The 27598-nt window shown below is 37.7% G+C and overlaps 1 protein-coding gene across 1 annotated transcript in view; it reads right to left on the reverse strand.

Annotated features, from left to right (window-relative positions):
- Positions 1-1622: 1622 nt before the first annotated feature.
- LOC112122006 (zinc finger CCHC domain-containing protein 7-like) overlaps positions 1623-27598 on the reverse strand; it is a 45382-nt gene continuing 19406 nt past the window's right edge. The window contains exons 3-5 of the mRNA XM_029914315.1: positions 14537-14632; positions 3194-3311; positions 1623-2288 (exon numbers count right to left, since the gene is read on the reverse strand). Of these exons, the coding sequence (XP_029770175.1) occupies positions 1828-2288; positions 3194-3311; positions 14537-14632 (675 nt within the window). The 3' untranslated portion in view covers positions 1623-1827. The remainder of the gene's footprint in view (positions 2289-3193; positions 3312-14536; positions 14633-27598) is intronic.

The following is a 27598-nucleotide window of genomic DNA, read 5'->3' on the forward strand; positions in this document are numbered from 1 at the left end:
CTCCTCAATTTGCTGTCCCACAAGGGCCTTTAGTCCAGACTGGATGGTCCGCTGAGAAGTGAAAAGGAACGTGAAATGCACCAGATAGGGAAGGAGGCTCAGAATGGATATTAGGGAAAAGTCTTTTCAAGAGTGAATTAAAAAAATTACATGTGATTAATTTTTTCCAAGTACCCCAAGAGAATTGTCATTTAAATACAGCATTGAGTTAAACAAAAATCAGTTTGAAACCACCTCTGAGGACACATCTTACGTGAAGTGGAATTGGGGCCCGAGATACATGAATTCATATTTGTCTATTTTTGCTCCAAATAATCTCTGATATGTAAGAATATGGCTACTGAAATCCTTACGTTCACCCAGGTGATCCTTTTAACCCAAAAGCCGATGAATTAGGGCTTTGTCTACACACGGAAAATTACCAGCATAATTATCCTGGGATAACAGTGTCCACATGTGGAGTTTTACTGGCATAATTATACTGGTATAGCTATGCAGGCAATTCTCCCCATGTAACTAAGGGCTTGCCTACACAGGTTAACACACATCCTATTCAGTTTCAAAATCCAACAGTTTTCAAAGCCAGCAGAACTCTCTCAAGGAGTACATACCAACTCTATGAAGCCATTATTGTTAGCTACTGTTTTGCTCAGGTTAGAAAAGGTGCTCAGAAGAGGGTATCTATATTATTCCATAGCAGAGAGCCTTTTGGTTGGAACTGACATAATTTAATCTTGTTAACAAAACCCAGGTATTGTTTTCTACCTCAAAAGAAAAATGTATAACCAAGGTATCTTTTCATGTATCCCCACGTAAAACTTTATTTGGTTGGTTCCTTTGATAAAGTATTTATCCTTACAAAGTTTTTAATTCTTTGAGTACAAAAAATACTTCATTTCTTAAAAAAAACAAAACAAAAAGACCCAATAAGTCATTAAACGTAGGCATTATATTTCTGGAAGCAGGTAAATTGCTTGCATTCTATAGCTTGGCTACATAATTTTATCTTTTAAAAAGCAGGACTTCCACACTGTGGAAAACTATGGCATATTTAATTCCAGATGTCAACCCAACTGCTTGTAACATTTTTTAATTGAACTTCTCTTGCTTACCAGTTAGCAGAGAGATTTGTTATTCAATCAAGGATTTGCTTCCTCGTAGTTCATCTGCTCCTGATACTTAAACTTGCAATGCTGTGATTATGATGAATTTGTGACATCCCATGAGTTTCCACAGCAAAAGACTGTTTCATGTCGTAAGTACAATACAACATTTTCACTGCGGACTCCAGCTGGGTGAAAAGCAAGAAAATGCTTCACCAAAAAGATTGTTTTTTGTATTGCTGTTTACTTTTCCCTTCCCTGCCCCTTCTCCAAGTCTCCCCAGTGTGAAAGCCTCTCTTTAAAGTCAGGCTGCAAGGGAATCACATTTGCTTAACTACAGTATTTTGACAGGTGTAGCACTCTTAAAAGGAATCGCTCAAAGGACAGAAGGCCAAACCTCCCCACTATGGACCTTTTCCCTCATTCATCCAAACAAAAAAAAAAGTTCCCAACCTTTCATCGACTTACAGAAAAAGAGGGACTGCCAAAAAATACAGTATGATTTTACTCGTGTACATTAACCACTTCCTACCCGTTGGCAAATACTCTCTTTAAGAAGCTGAGAGTCACAAGCTCAGTATTCTTTGTCGTGTTGGTTTTACACATCCAAGCCTGTATGCAAAGGTGGATTCAAATTCTACATCTTAGCACAGGGTCAGAAAAATACCATGGCAAAACGGTGGTGAGTTACGCCCCCCTCCCACCGTAGCTTTCTGTTGACAGGTTAGCAGCTGGATTCCTGTTTTGATTTCTTTTTCCTCTGTTTTATAAGGAATAAGCTCTCATCAATGGTGGAACTACTGTCTTTCTTGTTTCTCTGCCTTCTCTTTTTCTTCTTCTTTTTAGCTGCATCCAGCAGTTCCTGGCCATTTTTTGTTTTCCTGCCATGTGGAGAGAAGGCAGAGCTGTGATGCTTTGTGCTGCCCTTAGGGGAGTGTGTTCTACCCCCCCTAGGAAAGTCCTCCTCCTGGTCGTTATTCCTTTGGACCTCTTTCTTGTGTTTCTTCTCTTTGCGTTCCTCTGCCCAGGACTTTTTATTGGCCTTTTTGTGGCGCTTTTCTTCTTTAGGACTCTTGACATGCTCTTTCCAAAGGTTTTTCTTTTTCTTAAGACACTGTCCCCTGCGCTCTTCCTCCTTGCGCAGTCTCTTGAACTGCGCTGGCAAAAGGCCGGCTTCTTGAAGTTCTGTAAAATAGAACAGTTTCTTTTAATAGTCACTAGGAGGCCAGAAGCACAACCCTGGAAAACCACAGCTCTGTTTGCAGTTTGGGGGTCAGCAATTGACCTGGTATGTAAAAATCTGAGGACCTGGGTAAAACTCAGACATTTTGGCAAACACTGGGTAAGCCAGAAGTTTATCGTCATGTCATTTTAAAGTGCAGTTGCAGCCAGAAAAGCGATACTGTGGGTTTTCATAATCATTTTCTCTCAGTGACTTCATATGACATTTGCTCAGTTTAAAAAACGATTATCTTTGGAAGACCCATATATTCAATCTGGGATTGGAAAGTCAAACGGTGTCATTTTACCTCTGACGTTTCTATAGTCAAGATTCTGCAATCCAAAAATTGCTGATCTGGCTGTGAAGTAGATATACCTGCTCTACAGATGGGTTTTCAGAGATTTGGACAGAGTAAGGACCAGACCCTGCCAGCTTTACTCATGTTGAGTGGTACCTTCCTCCACAAGTGGTCTCATTGTAGAAAGTGGCCATTCATATATATTGTTTTTTTTTCACTGTAATTGTTTTTGGTAACAGATTTTTAACAACATATTTTACAATTCAGAGAACACTCCCCATCAGTTTATAACCATTTTAAGGTCTGTGAGATTTTGGGGTTAAAGTACTTCCTGGTGTCCTTTTAGAGGCTTGGAACAATGCATTTCAGGAACAGACTGAGGTTACTAAACTCATCAATCTTGCCCTGCTTGTTGATTGAGATAATCTCCATCATCATCTTCCACAACAAGGAAAAAGCCAAGATTACAAAATGCCTAACAAAAACCAGTAAGTATACCAATGTACCCTGATTAAAGACCACTTAAAAATGTGATGGTCAGTAAGAAGTATTTCTCAAAATATACCATACCTTCAACCTTTCTCTTTGCCCTCTGAGCTCTCCTCTTGATGTCATACTTATCATCATAGTAGTAGATGAATGGGGAAGAAGGGAATGCCCCATTGTACATCCGCTTCTCTGAGCACTCCTGCAAATCACATTTTAGGTTACTACATGCTGTGACATCTTGTTAAGCTTTGGATTATTGATTTCAGAGTTAAGGAAATAAACCAGATTCTCCAGGCCAGAATCTCAAAGGGTATAAATCAGGTTTATTCCGCTGAAGTCTCAATGTTGATTTAGACCAGCTGGGGATCTGGCCTTCAGTTCTTTAAATCCTGATAATTGTATTAGTTTCCAATAGCCCTGCGTATATTTGTATCACAATTGTGCCTATGAAGCAACGTTTACTTAAATGTTTACTTAACTTCTTTGTTACTATCCTTTGATAGCTAGGGTGGGACACATGGAATCCCATGTCTCCCAATGGTTATTACAAACCTGCTCTTATTTTGATTTATAAAGTTATCTAGCAAATGTAGTACACACAGAAGTGAAGGGCTAGAGTCAGGCACATTGTAGGCAGGTGCTGTACAAAAAAATTGATTGATTGATTGAGAGGATCTGGCCGAAATTAACTTTCTGAAAGATACTGAATCAAAACACGTTCTGCAGGAGACTTCGCCTGCAAAGACATCAGACGTGGTGTGAAGAAGAGATGAGATGGGAAAGTCTAGAATCTTGAGTCACGGGAACGGATTGGTTTAGTTGTACTCAGAACCTCACTTAGAGTGGGGCTCATTTCTCAATCTCGCAGATTGGCAAATATGAATCGTGCAATCATACCAACTACGTGTTATTGCTGTCTTGATAGCCAATCTGGGTAAATTTGTATTGCTTCTAGGGTGCCATGTGATACTAATTGCTGCTTTGTTTTGCTTGTAAATTTCTTGGAGGCGTGATTCTTTTCCTCTCTGAACATTGCACAAATCTAGTTAAGTCTGTCTTGTAGCTCTCATGAAATCGTCAGGAGCTTTCACTTTTCTGATGTCCCCAGCAGATACTGAGCAGCTTTCTTTCAAGACTTTGGCACTGCTAACTCTACAATCCCTTCTTACTATGTGTCCTCATACGTCCTCCTATACACTTTAGATCTACAACACACTAGCAATGTCTTCAGCTAGGATTTCCTTGGTCTTTGGGCCAAGATTAAATGAGGCACTAGATCCTGAACTGGCAGCAGTGGACTTGGCAACTGAATGCATTTTTTAAATTTCTAACTCCTCTGGTTCCTATTCAGACAAAGAACTTGGCTGAAGTAAAGCTAAGATTCAGAGAACACTTCAGTAACTTAAGAGTAAAAATCCTTATAAGCACATTGAAGTTAGGAAGAACCCCACACACAAACAAAAAACCACATTAAAAATCAGGAAAGTTAGAAGATCAAATGTCCAAGTACCCCAAACACTTGAAAATATGCAAATTCACAGTTAAGGAACTCAAACCACCCTTATTCTGCCATCTAAGTGATCTCATCTTCCAACCCTCCTTTCTTTATTCCTTTTGATAGATACTTTGCAAGCTGTGTTGGTCTTGGGTCAGGGTCTTTGTCTCAGGTCTTCAAGAAGTCTGCAGTCTATAGCTTAAGCTTTCAATGTTATTAATGGTCTGTTAAGGTGACATTTGCCCCCATACCCAACTTAAATCCCACTCAAGACTTGTGCTGGCCCTCTGCACAGCTAGCTGACAAAATACGCCCAAATGTTTCATCTTTGACTTTTTTTTTTCCACTGAACAAATCAGAACACGAATACTGTCAAATATGCAGCAAAAGTCTAGAAAGCACAGTGTGCAGATATGACGTATCAACACTGACATCTCTGATACCCTCCCCCTCACCCCCACCCCCGGGACAACATTATGTTCCCTGAAAGTTTGCTAACCTTGACACTGTACAAGCATGAAAACTGACTAACGGGCAGGAGCTGGTGAACAGTGAACAACACAAAAAGCCCTCTGACTTTAGGGTTATGTGATCTCAGGTAGAATGATTTCAGTTATGTGGGCTCTATCTCGAAGGACATTTAAAACGGTAGCTAGGGAAGCTTAGCCATACTGCATTCAGTGCTCATGCAAATGGAAGGCAGTTTGGAAAGAAAAGCGTGTGTCAGTGAGAATGAAGATTAGACTAGTATAAAAGCTTACTGACGTCTGGTCTATACTAAGAAGTTAGGTCAACCCAGCTATGTCGCTCAGGGATGTGAAAAATCCACACCCCTGAGCAGTGTAGTTAAGCTGACCTATCCCCGGGTGTAGCCAGTGGTGGGCTGATGGAAGAGTTCACCCCGCCTCTCAGAGAGGTAGATTACCTACATTGACAGGAGAATCATTCCCATCAGGGTAGGTAGTGTCTACTCTGAAGCGCCACAGCACTGTTGTAGCATTTCAAGCGTAGACAAGCCCTAAGACATATTGCTGTATGTGGTTGTAATAGTCTCAAAGCAAGAGGTAAAGCAGGGAGTTATTTTAAGTGTAGTGCTATTACTGCATAGATTTACCAAGAAGAAATCCTGCCAAACCAGCTGGATTTCCTTCTTTGACAGGGTAACTGGTTTGGTGGATGGAGGAATGCAGTGGACATCATATACCTGGACTTCAGCAAGGCTTCTGACACAGTCCCACAAGCTATTCTGATGAGTAAGCTTGAGAAATACGGACTCAGCAGAACTACCATTAAGCAGATACATAATTGGTTAAACAACTGCAAACAACAAGTAAATATTAATGAAATGAAGTCAAATTGGAAGGAGGTCTCGAGTGGGGTTTCACAGAGCTCTGTTTTGGGTCCGGTATTATTTAATATCTTTATTATAGGGCTGTCAATTAATTGCAGTTAACTCATGCAATTAACTCAAAAAAATTAATCATGATTAATCGCACTATTAAACAATAGAATACCAATTGAAATTTATTAAATATTTTCGGATGTTTTTCTACATTTTCAAATATATTTATTTCTATTATAACACAAAATACAAAGTGTACAGTGCTCACTTTATATCATTTTTTATTACAAATATTTGCACTGTAAAAATGATAAACAAAAAAATAGTATTTTTCAATTCACCTCATACAAGTACTGTAGTGCAATCTCTTTATCATGAAAGTGCAACTTACAAATGTAGATTTTTTTTGTTACCTAATTGCTCTCAAAACCAAAACAATGTAAAACTTTAGAGCCTACAAGTCCACTCAGTCCTACTTCTTGTTCAGCCAATCGCTAAGACAAACAAATTTGTTTCCATTTACAGGAGATGCTGCTGCCTGCTTCTTATTTACAATGTCACCTGAAAGTGAGAACAGGCGTTCGCATGGCACCGTTGTAGCCGGCGTTCCAAGGTATTTACATGCCAGATATGCTAAACATTCATATGCCCCTTCATGCTTCAGCCACCATTCCAGAGGATATGCTTCCATGTTGATGATGGTCATTAAAAAATAATGTGTTAATTAAATTTGTGACTGAACTCCTTGGGGAGAACTGTATGTCTTTGGCTCTGTTTTACCCACATTCTGCCATATATTTCATGTTATAGCAGTCTTGGATGATGACCCAGCACATTGTCGTTTTAAGAACACTTTCACAGCAGATTTGACAAAACGCAAACAAGGTACCAATGTGAGATTTCTAAAAATAGCTACAGCACTCGACCCAAGGTTTAAGAATCAGAAGTGCCTTCCAAAATCTGAGAAGGATGAGGTGTGGAGCATGCTTTCAGAAGTCTTAAAAGAGCAACACTCCGATGAGGAAACTACAGAACCCGAACCACCAAAAAAGAAAATCAACCTTCTGCTGGTGGCATCTGACTCAGATGATGAAAATGAACATGCGTCAATCCACACTGCTTTGGATCATTATCGAGCAGAACCCGTCATCAGCATGGAAGCATGTCCTATGGAATGGTGGTTGAAGATGAAGGGACATGTGAATCTTTAGTGCATCTGGAACGTAAATATCTTGTGACGCCGGCTACAACAGTGCCATGTGAACGCCTGTTCTCACTTTCAGGTGACATTGTAAACAAGAAGCGGGCAGCATTATCTCCTGCAAATTGTAACCAAGTTTGTTTGTCTGAGCGATTGGCTGAAGTAGGACTGAGTGGACTTGTAGGTTGTTTTATTTTTCAATGCAGTTATTTTTTTGTACATAATTCTACATTTATAAGTTCAGCTTTCATGATAAAGAGATTGCACTACAGTATTTGTATGAGGTGAATATCTTTTGTTTTTTACAGTGCAAATATTTGTAATAAAAATAAATATAAAGTGAGCACTGTACACTTTGTATTCTGTGTTATAATTGAAATCGATATATTTGAAAATGCAGAAAACATCAAAAAAATATTTAAATAGATGGTATTCCATTATTGTTTAATAATGTGATTAATCACAATTAATTTTTTTAAGTGTGCGATTAATCGCGATTAATTTTTTTAATAGCGTGACAGCCCTACTTTATTAATGACATAGATGTAGGAATACAGAGCATACTGATCGAATGTGCAGATGACACAAAGCTGGGACCGGGGGCTGCCAACACTTTGGAGGCTAGAGCTAAAATTCAAAGGGGTTTTGATAAATTGGAGAATTGGCCTATAGATAACAAAATGAAATTCAGCAAAGACAAATGTAAGGTGCTACATTTAGGGAAGAAAAATCAAATGCACAAATACAGACGGGGGAAAACTGGCTTGGCAGCAACGCTGCTGAGAAGGATCTGGGAGTTGTGGTGGATCACAGCCTCAACATGAGCCAGCAATGCGATGCTGTTGCAAACAAAGCAAATGCAATGTTAGGCTGCATTAACAGAGGCATAGCTCTACTCAGTGCTGGTTAGGCCTCACCAGGAGTAGTGCCCCAGTTTTGGTCACCAACCATATAGAAAGGCTGCAGAGAAACTGGAAAGGATCCAGGGGCAAGTGTCAAAGATGATCAAAGGGATGGGATGCAAGCCAGATGAGCAAAGGCTGAAAGAACTGGGTATGTTTAGTTTGGAAAAGAGGAGATTAAGGGGGGACATGATAGCCTTTTTCATATTCTTGAAAGGCTGCCAAAAAAAAAGATGGAGAAAAGTTGTTCCCTCTTGCCACAGAGGGCAGGATAAGAGACAATGGGTTCAAACTACAGCATAGCAGGTTTAGATTAAATCTCAGGAAAAACTTCCGAACTGTAAGAACAGTAGGACAATGGAAGAGATTGCGGCTGTTCCTTCACGGAAGGTTTTCCAAAGGAGGCTGGATAGGATGGTCTGTCTTGGATGGTTTAGACACAACAAATCCTGCATCTTGGCAGGGGGTTAGACTACATGTCCACTGTGGTCCCTTCTAACCCTGTGGTTCTAGGATTCTATTACACAATACGAATATCCAGGAAAGAGATGCATATTGGACCACAAGACTTCCATTCCAGGTCAGGCATTGATTACTGGCACAATACATTTAGCAAGCTGTTTCCAGCAGTAATCAGTACCTGACATGTCAAGATTGTAACCCTCCTGCCAAACTCCTCAAAACACATATTAGCAGAATAAATGTGGGGCAGGGGGCTGTAGAATGGTTAATGAACTGGTTACTGCTGGGAAAGATCAAGAGGAGGACACTGAAGTATTTTTTCAGTGATCTTTAAACAGGCCACTTGAAGGGAGTGTGATGGGACAGACAGCAAAGACAGGTGAAATGCCTACAAACAAATCAGAACTACTTCTGACTTTTTCTACAGAATTCTAAAACCGTTTTCTTTTTTGAGACGGGGGGGGGAGGGGCATGTCCCACAACCACAGAGCCGCTGGATATGGCTGTTCTCCAACAGAAATTTGTAGGTCTCAGAATCAATCTACTCCCTTTTCTGGCATGCAATGTATATTGTTGCAATTTGTAATCTGTGTCTAACTACTGATAATTACAAATCCCAAACTTTTTCCTATTCTTGCCTCCAACATGGTACTTTCACCACTTATTAGATTCTTCTGAATATTGGAAAGTGCCAGGCAGCCCCTGAGAAAAGGGGATAAAGGACTCCCTACCATGTTAAGCAACTAACGCTCCTCCTCTTCCTATGAGGTCTGTTTGATACAATGCCTATATGGTGAAATGTTAAGACATAGGTAGGGAAAAAACATCTTTTAAATTTGAGTGGCATGAGCCAGTCATCCTAATGCAATAATTCAATGTAAAACTAAGTGGTGGAGAGAGACAGTTTGAGTCTCTATAAAGCACAGGATTCTGCCCTTTGCATAATCCCACCTCGTACATGCCCCAATTCCACTCAGGTATAAAGAGACAGAGAAGCATAACTGCATCTTTAGTACATAAAAAGGCTTCAAAGATGCATGTTATACACTTGGCCAAGGTTTAAGATGAGAGAAGCCTAGGAAGAGAGTAAGTGAAAGGAAATATTAAGCCAAAAAATGGCCAAATATTTACTCAATAGCAGCGGTGATCCTGTTTTAGACAAGTAATGCAAAGACACAGTTATCTTCTTTGATGGCTGTGAAACACACTCCCTCAGGTCTGTTCTGAGATGCTGCACAAAGTCTAGGGCTTGTGCCGCAGACAGATGGCCCTTTCGCTAGTTTTCATGTTGTTAATATGTTGACAGTAAAGCCCTAGTGGATGAAATGCACATGCCTCCAAAACCAGCACTTCTGCTTCCTCTTTTAACTTCACTGCATTGAATAATCATCTCAGTAGTGTACAACATGCGCTTTCCCACACCCTTCTCTCTCAAATATACTGCCATACACTTTGCACCATTAAATACTCTTGGGACATTTTTCAGCACTAGAGGTAACCCACATAGGACTGAAAGCACAGCCTGCTACTAACCCAATGGAGGTATTTTCTATTTGATTGACACATTTGGATGTGAATGCAAGGCACATCTGCAGACACTACCCAGTTCCTTAGTTTTGTTACATGCAAAACTTGCTGCAAAATCTGAATAATGCAATGGGTTGTCACTGATTAATGTGGGAAGTTGTTACACTTAATGGTGAGACCCGTAAAAATAAGTCCTCGTTATGGCTGTTCCAATGGATGGCTTGGATGTATAGATTGCAATGAAATGGAGCATTCTTGGAAGCGACAGTTTTAAAAAGAATTTATTCCGAGTAAACAGATAATATGGTAACTTAAGTCTATGGCAATTGTAACCTCAAGGCATCCATGCTGTATTAAGTATATGTCCAAGTATTTCCACATCTAAAAACAATGGAGGAAATGTGTTGGCCTACAATGACCTTATGAATGGAAATGGTCCTGTTAACTCTAGCAATTAACTACCTTTTTGCTGTTGCTTCAGTTTTTGGGAATGGTGAAAGTCTAGTGAATCCCTAAATGTCTAGCAAGTACCGAGTATTTCAGATTTCATCAACTGGAGTAAGAGGTAGCTTAAAATATGATGGGCAATTGTGAAAAACGTTGGCTTGAGACAGTTCTTTACAAAACCATAATCTGAGCCTTCTCTCTCCTTAGTCACCTTGGTACACTTCAGCTTTAAAGGAAAGGAGCACTCTGCTGTGTGTCATTTACTTCTTGGGGTTTGGAAACAGCAAATTGAGGAAGACCATGCAGAGCTAGTTATTTTGGCATTCCTGCAGGCTTTTTCTGTTCTAAAGTCAGACTTTTTAAACCCAGGCAGAGATGTCCATCTCTTAGCACCCTGAGTTGAGAGGGGCAATGGTTTTTGTACTTGCTTTATGAACCAGCTCTCTTTGTTTGTGGGATTTGTAGAGTTGAACTCTATCTACTGACTTCATGTGTCTAGGTGCAACACTACCAAGATGTCTGCAAGGGCCACCGTCCGTACTTTCAGCCAATTCAGAGCTGGAATTTTTACAATAGAGCAACTTAAGCCAAAGTGTGAATGACACACTCTTTAATTACAAAGGACTGAATTCTTAACTGCTCTGCCGATGCACAAGGCCGCAAACACAATACCCTTCTGCTGAGTTGGGGGCAAAAATGTGGAAAACTACGCACGGGGACTCCACACCCTTACAATTGCCACAGAATTCACTTTTGCAGCAATCTTTCACAGGGAAATATGATTGGGGGTAGATGTGTCACCCACAATGGGGTCAAGACCAGTGGGTAAAAAACACAGATTGCATCCTCATGGCTCAGACCTTGCTAAATGCTGCTAGTGTCCCATACACCTTGTTGCAGTTGGCTGTGGGTTGTCTACATGTGCCCAGGTCCTATAACAAGTCATGACTGAAGATTCCTTCTCAGCGTCCCGCCTTGTTTCAACTCTATTTTGAGTGAACTAAGTCCTTTTCTTTGGGTTTTGCTAGCTTGCAAGACTGTGTCCCATGGGAGTTTACTCCTGCCAGGTGTGGTTAGCTCTGTGGGATGGTAAAACGATCCTGGTTTTGGGGTTGTTCTATCAAGCTTTAAACAAAGGTAATAGATTCACAGATTATAAAGTCTGTGGGGACCACTGAGATAATCTCATCTCTGCTCCTTCCTAACAAAGGCCATAGATCTTCCCTGAATTAATTTCTGTTTGAACTAGAGCATCTTATTTACAAAAAACATCCAATCCCGATTTAAAAGTTTCCAGTGATGGAAAATCCAGCACAGACCTTGGTAAATTGTTCCAATGGATAATTACTCTCACTGTTGAAAATTTGTGCCTTAATTCTAATCTGAATCTGTCTAGCTTCAACTTCCAGCCATTGGATCTTGTTATATCTTTGACAATTTAAAGAGTGCCATTTTAATTATGTATCATTCTAATTTCTTACTCAAAATGTTATGTGATGCCAAGTCAAACACCTTACAGAAGTCTATTGCATCAACACTATTACTGTTATCAGCCAAATTTGCAATCTCATCAGAAAAGGTATCTAGTTAATTTGACAAGATCTATTTGTAATAAAACCATGCTGATTGGCATTAATTATATTACCCTCCTTTAATTCTTTATTAATCAAGTCCTGTATCCATTATTTTCTGGAATCAATGTCAGGCAGGTAGGTTTATAATTACCTGGATCACCCTGCTTACTCTTTAAAATGTTAGCTATCTTTTAGTCTTCTGGAACTTCCACAGTGTTCCAAAATTTATTGAAAATCAACATAAATGGTTGAGATAGCTCCTTGGCCAGCTCTTTTAATACTCTTGGTTGCAAGTCACCCAGTTCTGCTAAGTTAAAAATGTCTAGCTTTAGTAGCTGCAGTTTAACATCACCCTTAATTGCTGTTGGAAAGGAAATTATTTCATCATCATCTGATATGAATATATTACAAATATGTTTCGAACACTTCCATCTTTTATGCTTTATTATTGACAATTCTACCATTTCCATCTAATAATGGACCAATAACATTGTTAGTATTCATTTTGTTCCTAATATTCTTAAAAAACTTCTTCTTTTTGTCCTGAATTCTGCTGGGCATAATTTTGTTCTTTTGTCCTTTTGCTTCCCTTATCAATTTCCTACAATTTTCTGATTTACACATTCATTACTATCAACTTCCACTTCCTTGTTTACAGTGTTTTATTTTTTCACTTCCCCTCTAAGCCAGATTAATTTTTTTAACCACTGTGGTCTTCTCTCTTGATTGTGACTTTTTGGGCGTCAAGAACATTTTAACACTTCCCAATTATCATTCACGTTTTCTGTTTAAATTTTTTCTCCCAAATGTTTTGGCTCATAATTATTTTCAACTTTGTGATATAAGCTCTTTTAAAGCACCAAGTATATATATATTTTACTGGTTTGGACTTTATTCTGTTTATAGATAACAAATGTGACCAATAATTTAAACATTTCCTTTGTAGAAGGTTCTGATAATTAAAGTCTGAAATCCTAGATTGAGCAATGACAGAACAAACTACAGGAATAAATGTTGACGTGTCATACTATCAGCAGATTTATCAATTCATCTTAAAACAGATGACTTGCACCTTACATCTATCATTAGGCAGACCGCTTTGTACCATCTGAGAACTACTGCCAAGCTTGTGAGTGCTGCTCAATATGAATGACATAGGGCTGATGACTAATGCTCATATTTTATCTAGATTGGATTATTGCAGTTGCCTATTTTCTGGGGTCCCTCCCCACCCTCAAGGACAGTTTATCCAAAGTGTAGCAGATTTCCTAACAGGTACATGTTTGTCACAATACAGCACTCCAATCTAGAAATCTTTACATTGGCTCCAAGTAAAATTGTGCACCAATTTTAAAGTTCTTCATTTAACTTTTAAGTCTGCTGGGGGGTAGCCCTAATTAGCCTGACTGACCTTTAACTGCCTTATGTCCCCATACCATTTCATACGAGGATTGAAACTCCTTGAAAACAACATACCCCATTCTGTTTGTGATGCTGAAAAACATGGCAAATGCTGTGCCTAAGTGGACATGTACGACAGTTAGGAGGGAGGGAAGGAAGGAGTGTTCGGGGGTTTGGGTGAATACTATCCATAAGCTTTAGAAAAGCATGAACCTAAAGCTTTCAAGACACTAGGAATGTGGATTTTCTATCAATATTGTTTCTCATTGCAAAATTTCCCCCGGACATATTTCACAGCAAAGCTAAGACGACAGCACCTGGTTTGTGTATCTACAGGTGCAGAGCTCCACCTGTTGTGTAAGGATACTGACAATCAAAATATATATCAAGGAACTGATCCTGTAAGGTGCTAAATGCCCTCATCATCCTGCAAAATTTGTTCCCTAATAAAGAAATTATATGAAACTCAATAAGAGATATTAAGTTACAGGTTAGAAACCATCCATTTTTTCTGTATGGAAACTGGTGGTTAAATGGCCTGGAAAGTTGGCTGGGGAGGGGGAATTTCTAATCAGATGGCACTGCTTCAAGGCATGGTTTTGGGACTCCTTCTATGGTACTTTAATGTAGACCTATCCCAATGTCAGAACAACTGGGAGTACCAAATCCTGCCAATTTGAAATAGTCTGGCTGACAAAAGTGGAGAGACTGAACATTTCAACAATATTCCACCCCACACCCACAGGAGAACTTAAGGTTAAATGCCTTCAGCAACTATCCATTTCTTCCATATATATGCTATCTCTCTCTGTAACACACACATGCACGCACGCACTCGTTTTTAAAAATTAGCCTAAGGGGTTTCTTCTTTTATCTGTTCCAGATCATTTTACAGTGGCATCCAATTATTTTTAACAATGCTGCAAGATCACAAATATTTAATTAGCGTTGTTCTTTCTACACTGCTAGTGTGAGTCTTTCAGCTCATTCCCCCAACCACACACCAGAGTGAAGATAAGCATATGTATAAGACGGATACATTTAACATTTAGCCAGAGACTACTGAGACTTACATATCCATAATGTCCTTTCTGGGAGCAGTTGTAGCAGTACACCAAAGCAGAATGCTCAGAATACGAACTGGACTTCTTGATTGATCCTGGTCTGGTCTGCAATGTGGAAAACAGGTGAGAATTAGGGCTGGTGAATTCCAAATGTTGAATTACAATTAAAATAATCTTAACAAAAAGCTGTCTAATCAACAGCGTTCCAGCTGCAAGCAAGAAGTTTGGAAAAAGGAGCAAGTTGCTCGTGTTACTGTAATATTACAGAGCAAATTAAACCTTGATCACCAAAATCAAATGGGACAGGAAACTTCAATGTCAATTCCATACAGCCATTTTATTTCGACTCTCAATACAGGAAAGTAGGCTGCTGATTTATCTCTCTCTTTTTTGCAGATGTCCCACTATCCTCAGGGAACAACCAGGGCCATCAGATATTACATCCACCAGCTGGATAGGAGCGTTTGTGTATTGCAAAACTAGTCCCTCCCAGCAGGACTCACTTAAGGCAATATGGGGAAGGTCTTCTGAGAGAGATACACAGTCTAAATCTACCACACTCATATTTCCTCTCACCCTACACCTCCCCTGCCCCCTCCCCTCAGTCACTGAACAAAATCTGCCAATGTCAATTTTCAAGTCAATCTAGTGGATCTGAATCTGCACCAAACACCAAATTAAATTATTGTGTTTAGCTGTTTGAAGTCAGAAAATTTTTTTAACGCAAAGAAAGATTTGGAACAATAAACTGAACTCAATGGGTCAGGCAGCTTTATTTTTTAAATCCAGAGCCAATAAATAATAACTTTGCTCAGAGTACCACCACATACATTTTGAAGGGCGTGCATGAGCACACATGTATATGTTCTAGGTTATAAACACACACTTATTCAATAGAAAACAATAAAAAACAAAACCTTTGTTTAATCAGAGTTGGCATCTCTGCCGAGGAAGGGGGATGGAATAAAGGTTCTATGAAAACCGGTCAAAACAGAATCCAATTAATTTAAAGCTCCACATATTTTCCTTTATTATTCATTCTAGTGGAACACAGGAAAATGTGTGCGATTTCAAAGAACTCACCAATATTTTTTTATTGCAAGGGATGCTTTTTGCTTTCAAACCTCTCATTGTGTTTACCTCCCACTAATACTTCTAGTGCCACTGTATATTCTTTCTTTACAGAGGAATTATAGTGATGCTTGTAAAATAGATAGAAACTACAGGATTATTGCTTGATCATCTTTTATGCATCTGACCACATTTTTGGTAGGACAGGACAAGCTTGTTTCACCACATTTTGAACCCACATGGCTTTAAAAGCGCGCTTCAGATTCATGTAACTCAGTTCACATTTCATTCACTATACACTGAATAAAGAATCAGAGAAGGGACATGTCCAATGAAAAACAGTATAAACATAGAGCAAAAATCAGAGAGAATGAAAACCAGTGTTTGTGACAAAAGGAGCACAAAGACAAAATCTCATATAAAACAACAAATATATAGTCTGTCGCTCTCTGTAGATAAGATATAGAGGTAGTAATAATGTGTTCAGGCCACTCACTTGTGCCAGTCTAGCTTTTTGGACATTCTTTCTACTACATAGAACAGGCTAAAAAACTCTCCCCAGATTTAATTTACAGGAAAAAAAAATTCATAAATTCGAACTGTTTTTGAATAGGAGGTGTGCAAAGCCTTCAACCTTAGTAGGTTTGGCCAGCTCCAGTTTTTGGATCCCCTGCCCTGCCACTCATGGGAAATAAAGTTCCATAGGTTCTAATACAGAGTTCCTTAGAAGTAGAAATAAATGATATAATCTGGATCCTTCACCCTCTGCCATCATACAGAATTTTATGTGTATGAAATCCGTTTTCTAGGCTTATGTCAATTGAAGCTCACGTTGTGATGCGACCAAGAAACTGCAACAGGTCACTATCTCTGGTTACTTCAGTCACCACTTGTCTACTAGAGAGAACTCTTCATCTAGAATATCTGTGGAGTGTATCTGTCAAGAGAAGATCAACTGCATTATATTACAAATGACTCTATATTTCTATTACCGGTAAGCCTTAAAAGGGTTATATTTCAATTGGAGAAATCTGATTAAATGGTCTTATTCTTATAGTTTGTGATGTATTTGGAATGTGAAATTGCAACTGTGACACATCAGAGAGACATATACGTTAATCTCAAAGTATCTGTTACAATGTTAGTGGGGTTTTACACCTTGAACTGTCAAATGGTGTTACATGGATTTAGACAATAAAACAATTTAGACTACTGTTGTTGTATGTATTTAAAAATCTCTATTAAAATTTACAGGAAGCTTAAAACAACATCACTTTCTTCTGAAAAAGAAAAATCAGGGTTTCTTCTCTCTTGAGATACGATTTGTTAAATAAACACCAGATTTAAGGATCAGAATGATACTGCTAGCATAGAATTTAGCATGTCTGCCAGTGATAATGCTAGTAATTTATATGACTAAATGAATAAATAAAAAGTACTTATAGACTCCTTCACTCTAATCCAGTAGTTAAATCTTAGAGTTCAAGATAAAAGTAATCCTCCCAGCTCATAAATTATGTGTGTACTTCTGTAGTTTGTGTCTTTTCTTCTATTTAAAGATGGGTCAACACTAGTACTTGAAGTTCTTAGCAGTTACAGCCTCTGACAGCTCTCCTCAGAAGTTCATGTACTGCTGACTTGACTGATAAACGTCTGGATGTTAATCTGAATAACACTTTGAGCTGAAAACTTTAATTACTATGATAAATGTTATCGGTATGCTATCTTTTAACCAACTATAGTACACCATGCTACTAAGAAAAGAGGATGGCACTCTGAATAGGTCTTACCTCATTAGAAAACAATTGTACATCAGAAATCAGTGACGGAAAGAGAGGGACGTTAAGCTTTTCTTATTGTACTGTACAAGGTCTAACAAGAATCCTTGAGAGTATTCACTGCATTAGGAATGTATGCTCATGTGACACGAAAAAAGCTCCACACAACATTCCCTTGTGTTTAGCAAATAGAAAAGGTCAGATTTAAGGAGACAAATTAAACCGAATACTTACAGTTCAGATTACAACTATACACATCTCTACGGCTTTCCAAAAGCCAAACACAAGGGGAACCTGTATGTTTTTAAGCCTTCTATTTTCTTATTATTTAAGGTTTAAAAAAGCATCTGAGGACTCCAATCCAATGGGTACAAAATAAAGCATTCGTGAAAGTAGCTCCTCTATGTTATTTTTTTTGTTACAAACATTTAAATAATCTATATTTGTAGGGTGATATCTAGGAGATTACTTCACTATCAATATATAGAAGTAATAACCTGGTAGATAGTATTACCTATGAAAGGTCCATCCCATCTGCTATTCTTGCTGAAAGCTTTTCATGCACCAGTAAACTCAGTAAATATCAGAAGATAAAGCATAAGCCTACCACGCCACGGATTTACTCCTAATGTCTCCTCAAAGTGCAGCCCGATGCAACGATTACAAATGATTTTTCTTCTAATGTCATTTTACATAACCCTTTTTTCTGCATGAGTAGTTAGTGCGGAATGAATGAATGAATGCCATTAAAACAGTTAATCATTATCTGGGACACTGGCCGTCCTCCCTTCTCAACCAGGAATCTCCATGACAAAGGCCAAGAGATCAAAATGCCAGGGCTGCCTCAGTGGCCTATTTCTGACAGTAATTTTTTATGCAAATTGGCCTGCTGGGCAGCTCCCTCTGTGACCTTGAGCTGCCCTTATCTAAACTGACTTTGATCCAATGAGGGTTTGCTTATATGAAGCTCATTACTACCTAGGATATGCAATCTGACTAAATCTCACTAATTAAAGAGAATCTTCTAGTCTCAGTTTTATATTAATGCGTGTGTGTGATTACACACACACAGACCAAACTACACTAGAATATGCTATGTGAATTGAACATTGCATTTTTGACAAGTATATTCATTTCACAGTCAAGCACATAATGTCACTTTTAAAGGAAAATACAGTGCTTAACCGCATACTCCATAACGCAAATTTATACAAACACACATATCCAACTTGAATAATGCATAGAACTGCGATGATTAAATAAAGTTTAGACCTGACACTTACAAAGTCCTTCCAAGCCACATTATTCTGTAATAAACTGCATGAAAACATAATTTAAGATATCGGATTCCCACTTGATTATCAGAGAGAACCCCATCCAAAGAACCAAGTCTACTATGATCCACAAATACCTAATGGAATGATTTTGACAGTTGAGTAAAATGTGAAAAGTTTCAACTGCCTATTAATAACTTTAGCTGAAACCAAGGTCACTGTCTTCTTACACAGATCAGTTTTTACCAGCCACCATTCTGCCTCTGTTTTAAGGCTAATGCCTGTTTTCCTGAGTACACCAAACAACACTGTAGGTAGAGTCCACTTTAGCACCCAACACACAAACTCTCTGGAAACTATCTATACAGCTTATCCTATATAACTGCCCACTGCAAGTTTTCTTGTACCACTGCTAAAGCATCTGGCACTGGCCTCTGCTGGTCAAAAAATACTGGGACTAGATGGGATGATCCGGTATGGCAATTGTTATGTTTCCATCTCACTGGCAGATTCCGTTTTCTGCTGCTATTCCTCACTTCATTCTACGGAGAGAGTATTTTCTCTCTCTAGTGCTCAACAATTAAACTGCTAATTAATCAGAAAAAAACCTTCATCTAGGCAACACAGATGATCCTGCAGTCCTTACTCAGGCAAACCTCCCATCGAAGTCAATGGGTGTGTTTTGCATGAGGGCTGCAGCTGTAGGCCCTAAATGTGTGACTCAAAAAGACAAGTAAGGAAATGTGAAACTGAGGGTGAAACTCATTTACATGAGTGCTGCTACGTCTGCTTTCTGAGACCAAGGCACGAGGGTCTGACTGTATCATTACATACTACAGATGTCACTACAGTTAGGCAAAACACAACAAGGGAAGTGACACAACAACTGCATTAATGTAAAAGCATATTTCATTTCTCTTTAAAAACAGATCATAATCTATTTATATTTTAGCAGAAGCAGTAGCAACTATAGGTCATTCCCCTACATTCAAAACTGCCAGTAACAGCTAACATGTAATGTCGTAATTATACTAAGATTTTTTTTTAAACCATGTCATGTACCCAACAGACTTCCACTCCACTGGGTAATTCCTTAATTAGGCAGATTTTTGAAACGTGTATTATGTACACAACAGACCGGAACGTCTCCTTTAGAGCATTCCTAGTCTATCGCGTGATTGCATCATTAAGTCACACATGCTACGTAGTAAAAATCCTTATGAAAATTCATGAAAAAAATGTACAGAGCATGTTTAGTATGCAGGTGAAGTACATAACTTAAATATTTTGGCTTAAAAATCTCACAACCACCAAAGCAATTAGACTATTTTAGTGGACCAATTCCTTGCCAAATTTATTTCTTACATTTTAGCCATTTTAAAACTGTACACATCCAAAAATTCGTTGTTCAAATCCACCAACCATTAATTTTTTCTTTTTTAAATTGCACCTGGCTTGTGACCTCGTCTCACAAGTTATACCTTGTGAATGAGTATATTTAGGTGTGTTCATAAACCTCAGAAAAATAGGCTACATAGCAGAAACAATGAAATAAGTGTTACTAAAGCAGAGTGAATTATGCAATTATATTTTCTGTAAATGATATCTAGTAAGTCACAAATCAATGACTAGATTTTTTTTTAATTGGATAGTCTGGAAAAGCAAACACTTGCAAATAACCGCAAGGAGAAATATAACTTGTTCAATGCACAATACAAGGGGTAATACATGATAGTCTTCTACAGAAGTAGACATTTATATAATGCATTTTAAATAGATGCAAATGGCAGCTACAATTCATGGTGTGAAAAGATGAAACCAAGAGACAAAAACTAGAAAATGATACATATGAAAGAAATGAATGTAATCTTTTGATACTCTTACGAATAGGGAAAAACTCTAAACTATTAATTTAGGATGTCGCTTCTGTAAAATGGACAAAAAAAATCTTCAGTAAGTTCAGAACAATGAATATATGCAAGACAGTATGGATAACAGCAATTCACTCCCTGAATGCTCCAAAATCTTCCTGGCTTAAAAAGCATCCCAATTTTCTCCAAAGGTGGTGGCATTTATTCACTGGTCCATGGCTAATTTTACACGGAATGCAAAATGGTATTTAAATAGGGTGGTGCATTAAATTTCAACTATTTCCTATGTAGCTCTCAATCTACAGACCTATCTTTCCTCTATTTTAATTTTAAAGTAAGTTAGCAAAGGCTTCCTTCTTAATCCCCAGAGACTACCTATATAGTGACACAAATGCACAAATTTATGACAGTAACATAAATGCTCCTCTGAAGTAATGTGCAACATTAAGTGAAATCGTTTCCTGGAAGATATTATAGGGATCTATATTTTATTTGCCATCTTAAACATATCTGGGTCTTTATGACCTTATTTTTAAAATGTATTTCCTTTTTATATTTCTTGGTGCAAATGGACTGCATAAATAAGCAATGTGCTATGAGGCTTCAGACTAGCCGATAAACCCTTTCAATTTTCATGCCAGCTTCTTCTTTTGTAATTCAAATCTGGCTGGAAACTGGCAGCTCTGAAAACTGAAACAAGCACTGCCACAAATACCTTGTAATGCTATCGACCTTGTCTGCCCATGCAGTGAGAAAGGGGGATGCATATGTGTCTGCAGTCATCCAGATAACACAACTCATTTTTTTGGGGGGGGATAACAGAAGCCAACCCCGGACTGTGCACCAAAAGCAGTCATTACCAGGCAAGCTGGAGAATAAGTCTCTTCAAAATACACAGCGCATTTAAAAACCATATACAGGGCTCAGCCACTGCTTTCATTACCAATTTTAATTTAGCTCCTTCAGTTTGCCAGCCAGATAAACTCTTTAGTGCTGTTTTTTAATCTATTTGCCACATTTTCTGTTTAAGATTATAGTAATATGAGGCAGGAGAAGGAATCACTCTTAGAGGAAATAAAGAAATAGATCCGCTTATCAGCACCCATCAGAAAGTTCATTAATCAGCCAGGCTTTGTGCCCCCTAAATTGAAAGGTTAAATAATCCTCTCCGGAATATTTCTAGGCACCTCCGCCAATTGTCCGGAGAGGAGCTGCCATTCACAGCACTCTGGATCGGTGACAGGGTATTTTACTACTGTTTGGACCCCAAACAATGATGGACAAATGGCCTGGCTTACAAAGAAACCTTTTAGTACAAGGATGGAAAAGGACCACAAGCTTTGATGTGGGGTGGGGGTGGAGGGAGGAAAGGGGGAGTGGAGGGAGGGGGAGGAGACATATATGGATCCCTGTATATTTTATTTGAATGTTTATTAGTGTAGCTATCAAATGCATTTATATACGCATACACACACACACACACACTATATATAGACACATACATAATATGCACTCACACTATTAAGAATATGCATGTTTACACACGCATTTATACATTAATCTGAACACAAACATTTCCAATGCTTGTAAAATTAGGAGTTGAACAGAACTGAAGCTTGGTTATATTTATTAGCTAATACGCTGGGGAGCCAAACAAACCCCAAGGTTTTAATTTTTACTGTCATTCTAAATGATTTACAGCTTCCTTTCTCCCCCCCCCCCCCAAACTATATCTGTTCTACTGGAACACCCTTAACCACAAGCAAAGCTTTTTTCAGAAAAGGAATTATTTCTTTAAAATATGGCAGAATATGAAAACCAAGCCTATTATAGTAGTACTTGAATACAACTGATTCTGAGAGAATGTCTAGCTGTGGTTTTGGAGTGTTATCTTGACATCAGAAACTCAGGAGGAACAAATTATAACTAAAGATTCCTATGTTAATGATATATCAACTAGCTGTCAATCTGTATTGCCTTTGATTGTATTGATGAGTGAAGGCATACAGTGCATTTAAATAATCAGACTATTAAAAAGACAAGGTCATTTCCTTATAACTTTGGCACTGGCACATGACCAATATGATTACTAACTATCCAAGTTAACGTTCATTTGGCAGGAAGCAGCGTCTACAATTTGATAGCTACATCCCTTAGGCATTCCCCCTTTCAAGATACCGCATATATCCCAGACAGAAACTTTGTACTTATTTTCATTTGCCTATGCAATGAGCTCCTGGTAACTATAAATTGCCTTTAAGGAAATATTTGATACATGTAGCGAAGATAATCCCTGGTCAAACAAATTCAAACCAATCTGTACATGAACTTCTTTGAAACTTCATATGGTGTTTAAATGTCTTTCCCATATATCCATTTCTATTGAAGTCTTAATACCTGTAGCTAGATTTTACTTTGTAACATGATTTGGGGCACTTTGACTAGCTTGTCTAAAGTTTCTTAAAACAAAGCAGAAAATATTTTAATTTCCTCCAACATCAATTAAATCAAAACCCCACTGACAGTAATCATGTCCCCAAATCATCCTTCTGAAAACTTCTATGCCCTCTCTGCCTCCCCCTCTAACACACTTGTACCACCATCAGAAAAGCAGCATCAGTAGGATCTCGTTTAACCAGGTTCTCTGGGCTGCCCATCAAAAAGTCAAACCAAAAGCGTATACCACTGTCAAATCCAGTATATCTAAATAAATAGAATAATTTAAATTCAATCTCTTTACAGACAGAAAATAATATAAACCCTAACATTTTAGAACCATTATGGCAACCTGCTGTTTCTGAGAAATCGTATGCTTTATCGCTGGTTATTTAAAATGCAAGGGCAACAATTTACTAATAGAATTAACAGCACTGTCAAGAACAAAAACAAAGCAAGATGCCATGTGCAGTCAGCATTGTCAGCTAAATAACTATAGTATGAGAACTTATCATAGATACAGTTATATAACAAAACAATTAGAATCAACTGCAGATGCACAGATGAGGCACTAATGGAGAATATCCCATTCAAGTAGATATAGACCAAACTGCAAAATCAAACGAGTAATTTAAAAAATGTTTGTAGAGTCCTGGTGGTGGCGGAAACAAACAGCCAATGGCAGCAATGTCATGGGCTGTTTAAACTTGAAGCACTGCCGAAGGAAAGGAAAATATATTGTATATCTATGCACATTTGAGAGTTATAGTCATGGCTTTTTGGAATAAATTTACTATACATTACGAACAAAATTAACATACTAAAATAAGTTAAAAGTTGAAGGTCTAACTTCAATCCACAGAAGCCAAAAAATTCAGAGCCAAGAGACTTCTTACTTTGTCATACATATTTATTTTAACACATGTGATCAATCAGATCACCCACTGTTCTGAGACTTTGCTAATACTGAAGTAAAATGGTGCCTATTCAACCTGGAACTAAGCTCTTTAACTCTTAATATATGGAGCTTGGGGTTATATTTTAATCACTTTTATGTTTATTTTTTAATTAAAACAAAACCAAGGTAAATCTGTCAGAGATAGTAACTTCTTCATTGACATGACAGGCCATACTTAGATGTGTTGCTGTTATTATTGACATGACAGACCGCTCGGAAATAAGTCAATGAATATTTTTAGGGAATCAATCTGTAGATGAGTAACATGATCAAGTATAACTTTAGAAAGTTATGGTCTAATGTGTTTGAGTTCATTGACAAGATAAACTCACAGCTCCTAAACAGCAATTATGGTCTATACATGTCTACTAAAAGAGTTAAATACACCTATTAATTGGTGTAATACACCATATTGTCTCCTCCCGGGTCACTGAATACTCATAGACTTTTTAACATGCAGATTATTTAAATGATATAGTGCAGTAGTTTTAAATGATACTAAAGCATACCAGTTACAGACCATTACTCAGTGGACAACTGACAAGCAAAGGAGCCATTATTATTATGATTCAAAATTCTTATGAATCAGAACAGGATGTCCATGTTCCAGTTAGCAGTTTACATTTTTAAACTTTTGTTTTAATTTTGCAATATTCAAAGGCATTTATCCACTTAAAACAGCAAAATGCAAATATTTTAAATTAAAAATATGTATACCTAGATTTTATATAAAAACAATGTAAAACCACAACATATTTTTTGTTTTTTCATACAGCAACCTTAGACACAACCTCACATATTTTAACAAAATGTAGTAAACTTTGTTTCTGCACTCACAGCTTGTATGTCAAGATTCAATGAACAGCATACATTTACAGTAAAAAGCATGAAAATGTACACCTACACTTTACTGTAGGTGAACTGCACAGAATTATTACATACTCTCTCAGACTAAAGGCTGTAAACATAAAATGCTGCAAATCTGACACTAATCTTCCACCTATTTATTTTACTATTCAAATCATTAATACTTGTCAGCATAGAAATTAGCTAAATGAATGCTTATATGTATCTTTTTTATTTTTAAAAAACAAAACAAGTGAAAGTAGTCACCAGCCCATAAACCTTACAGAAATGATAGCACATGTTAATCCTTTTAGTTAAATTAAGTTGCTGGTGGTTATATGAGGGAGAAGGCCTTTTGATAATAAGATTTAAACATTAATCATTCTTTTTTCTACGTAAGTAACTATTTATCCAATAATTCCAGTGCATCACAAAAATAATGTGTGATGGAGACAGATTAATACAGGGCAGTTTAGACATTAAGAACACAGAAATTCCTACTCCAGTTTTTAGTAAATATTTGGGGTACTTGTCATCCTTTCCCAGTTGTATGAATGCCCTGCCATTGGGATCATGGACAGCTACATGCGTTGTACAACAGCCTTCATAATAAAAAGGTGTTATTGTTAATTGAAATAAAAATACATTAATTTCACTGCCCGTAAAGCCAGGGTCCTAATCTCCCACCCCGCAGAAAGTACAGAGTTCCTTAAATATCTTTATTATGCATTCAGAAGACACATGGAAGTCACAGACGTACTGAAGGATGTATCTTAACAAATGGAAATAGTTCAAGGGGCTACTGTACATAGGTGCTCAGAAGTTAGAAATGAAAAGGGTCTAATGAGATCAGCCCATCCGTCTCTTCCCGGTGTAGGACTGTTTCCTACGGCACATCAAACCACAACTTATAATCAAGGCTTAAGCTGTAGCACATCACTCCCCTGCCCTAATACGTACAATCACCTAGTTTCAGCATAAAATATTATAGAAAATATTCAGAAAATAACTATTGTGGTTAAATGGTTCATATAAATGACAGTTCATTGTTGTGCCACTTGCAGGTTCATATTCCAACAAGGTTAACTTTCACAGGCTCTAACAACGGCACGAATTCTCAGAGTGGTTTAGCAGTGGACATAGCATACAGCTAAGGGCCAGCTCAGCTGCTGTAAACTGACAGTGCTCCACTGAACAGCTAGGACAATTTACATGAGCTGAGGATCCGGCCCTAGGTATAGAAAGACATTAGGAACAGCATCAGCAGCAAAGCATCAAACAAACATAGTAACATGGGTGCCACTTAAAAATATCTGCAATTGGAATTTTCTACCCTGTCTTTAGTAGTAAAAACAAAACCTGATTATTGTGTACTTCAATTATTTCCTCTTATAAGCGGTTAGTTGCATCTAGTTCTAAAATTGTATTTTCCTGAGAAGGTAAGTACGTAAATAGTACATGTTTGTAGACATTCAAAAGTTTAACATGATCTTTTTTTATTATTTATGAAGATCATTCATTTTGCCTATAATACTTTAAATGCAGTTTAAAGTAAAAACTGGAAAACACTCAAACATTTTAACAATCAATCTCACCCATACCTGTAGTATATATTTTGGACTCATTATACAGTTAAAGTCACTATGTGTAGAGTGATCTAACTGCTAATTTATATCTCAAAGCTATCAGGGTAGCCTTTTGTATACTTTGGCTATTTGGAAATAAGACCAGCCCTAAGTGTTCCCTACTGTGGCAACAGTAAACGTACTCTGAATGAACCTTGCAAAGTCGTCACGAGTAAGGAAGAAATAGCCATTAATAGGAAAACAATACTATATACTACAAAACAAAAACTAAATGAAAAAAGTTTCTATTTTAACTAATAAATCTGTCAAACCAAACCACTCCTGATTGATTTTTTTAAAATAATGGAACACTTATGAAGCATAATACCTTCATGGAAACATCTGCCAAAGGCCACACACATGTAAAAGCAGAAGGGATGAAATTTTCATAAAGATTTGATAATTAAAAAAAGTAACTTTACCAATTATTATTAAAGGGTTGGAACGTCTTTCTCCTAAACTAAACATGTTGCAGCATAAATTTTCAAGCCATGTGAGAACTTCATGCAACCCAAACATCATAAACCACTTTTTCCTAAGTGCAGATGCTCTGGTTTTTCCATTGCACAGAACATCACAAAGACATCCTTATTTCAAATTCAAATGCCTTGCAATTTTGGGTTATCGTCACTGTAAAACATCCGGTAAAACGGCTATGTGAGTTTTGACATATAACTTGTGATGGGATGCTGTGTGTCTCCAAAGTATGTGAAAAATATACAGCCTATGTCCAACAAAAGTCATATTTTTACAGTATTTTCTTAAAAAAGAAGACGACACTGATCAGTTGGTGAAATGTAATATCATTTACATAATCTTTACAAAGTTACTGCTCTAGAAATCTTAGGTCAGGTAACTAGAGGGGTTGATACTGTAGTCATGATCCAAGAGCCTCAAACAATCCCATCCATGAGTCAGAGAGCAGCAAGACTGGAGAGTAGCAAGACTTAATCTCTCCACCGAAATACTTTTTCCCATCCTTCATCTGCACAAAACCTACAAAGCCTTCTCTAGTTTCCAAATTTTCCAACTCTCCAGCTTAGATATTTTTTCACAAACGCTGTATCTTTCTGAAAGTCACATTTTTAAGGATTTAAATTGATTTGAGGCTAGACTGCTTACATTTTTATTTCAGAAAAAAGGTGGCAGGCCATGTAGAATTGTAATAATGGCACACAAAGAAATCAGAGCGCAAAATTTAAACACAAAAGA

The sequence above is a fragment of the Terrapene carolina genome, unplaced genomic scaffold (genome assembly GCF_002925995.2).
Source record: "Terrapene carolina triunguis isolate 2854851 unplaced genomic scaffold, T_m_triunguis-2.0 Scaffold35022, whole genome shotgun sequence".
NCBI classification, from domain to species: Eukaryota; Metazoa; Chordata; order Testudines; family Emydidae; genus Terrapene; species Terrapene triunguis.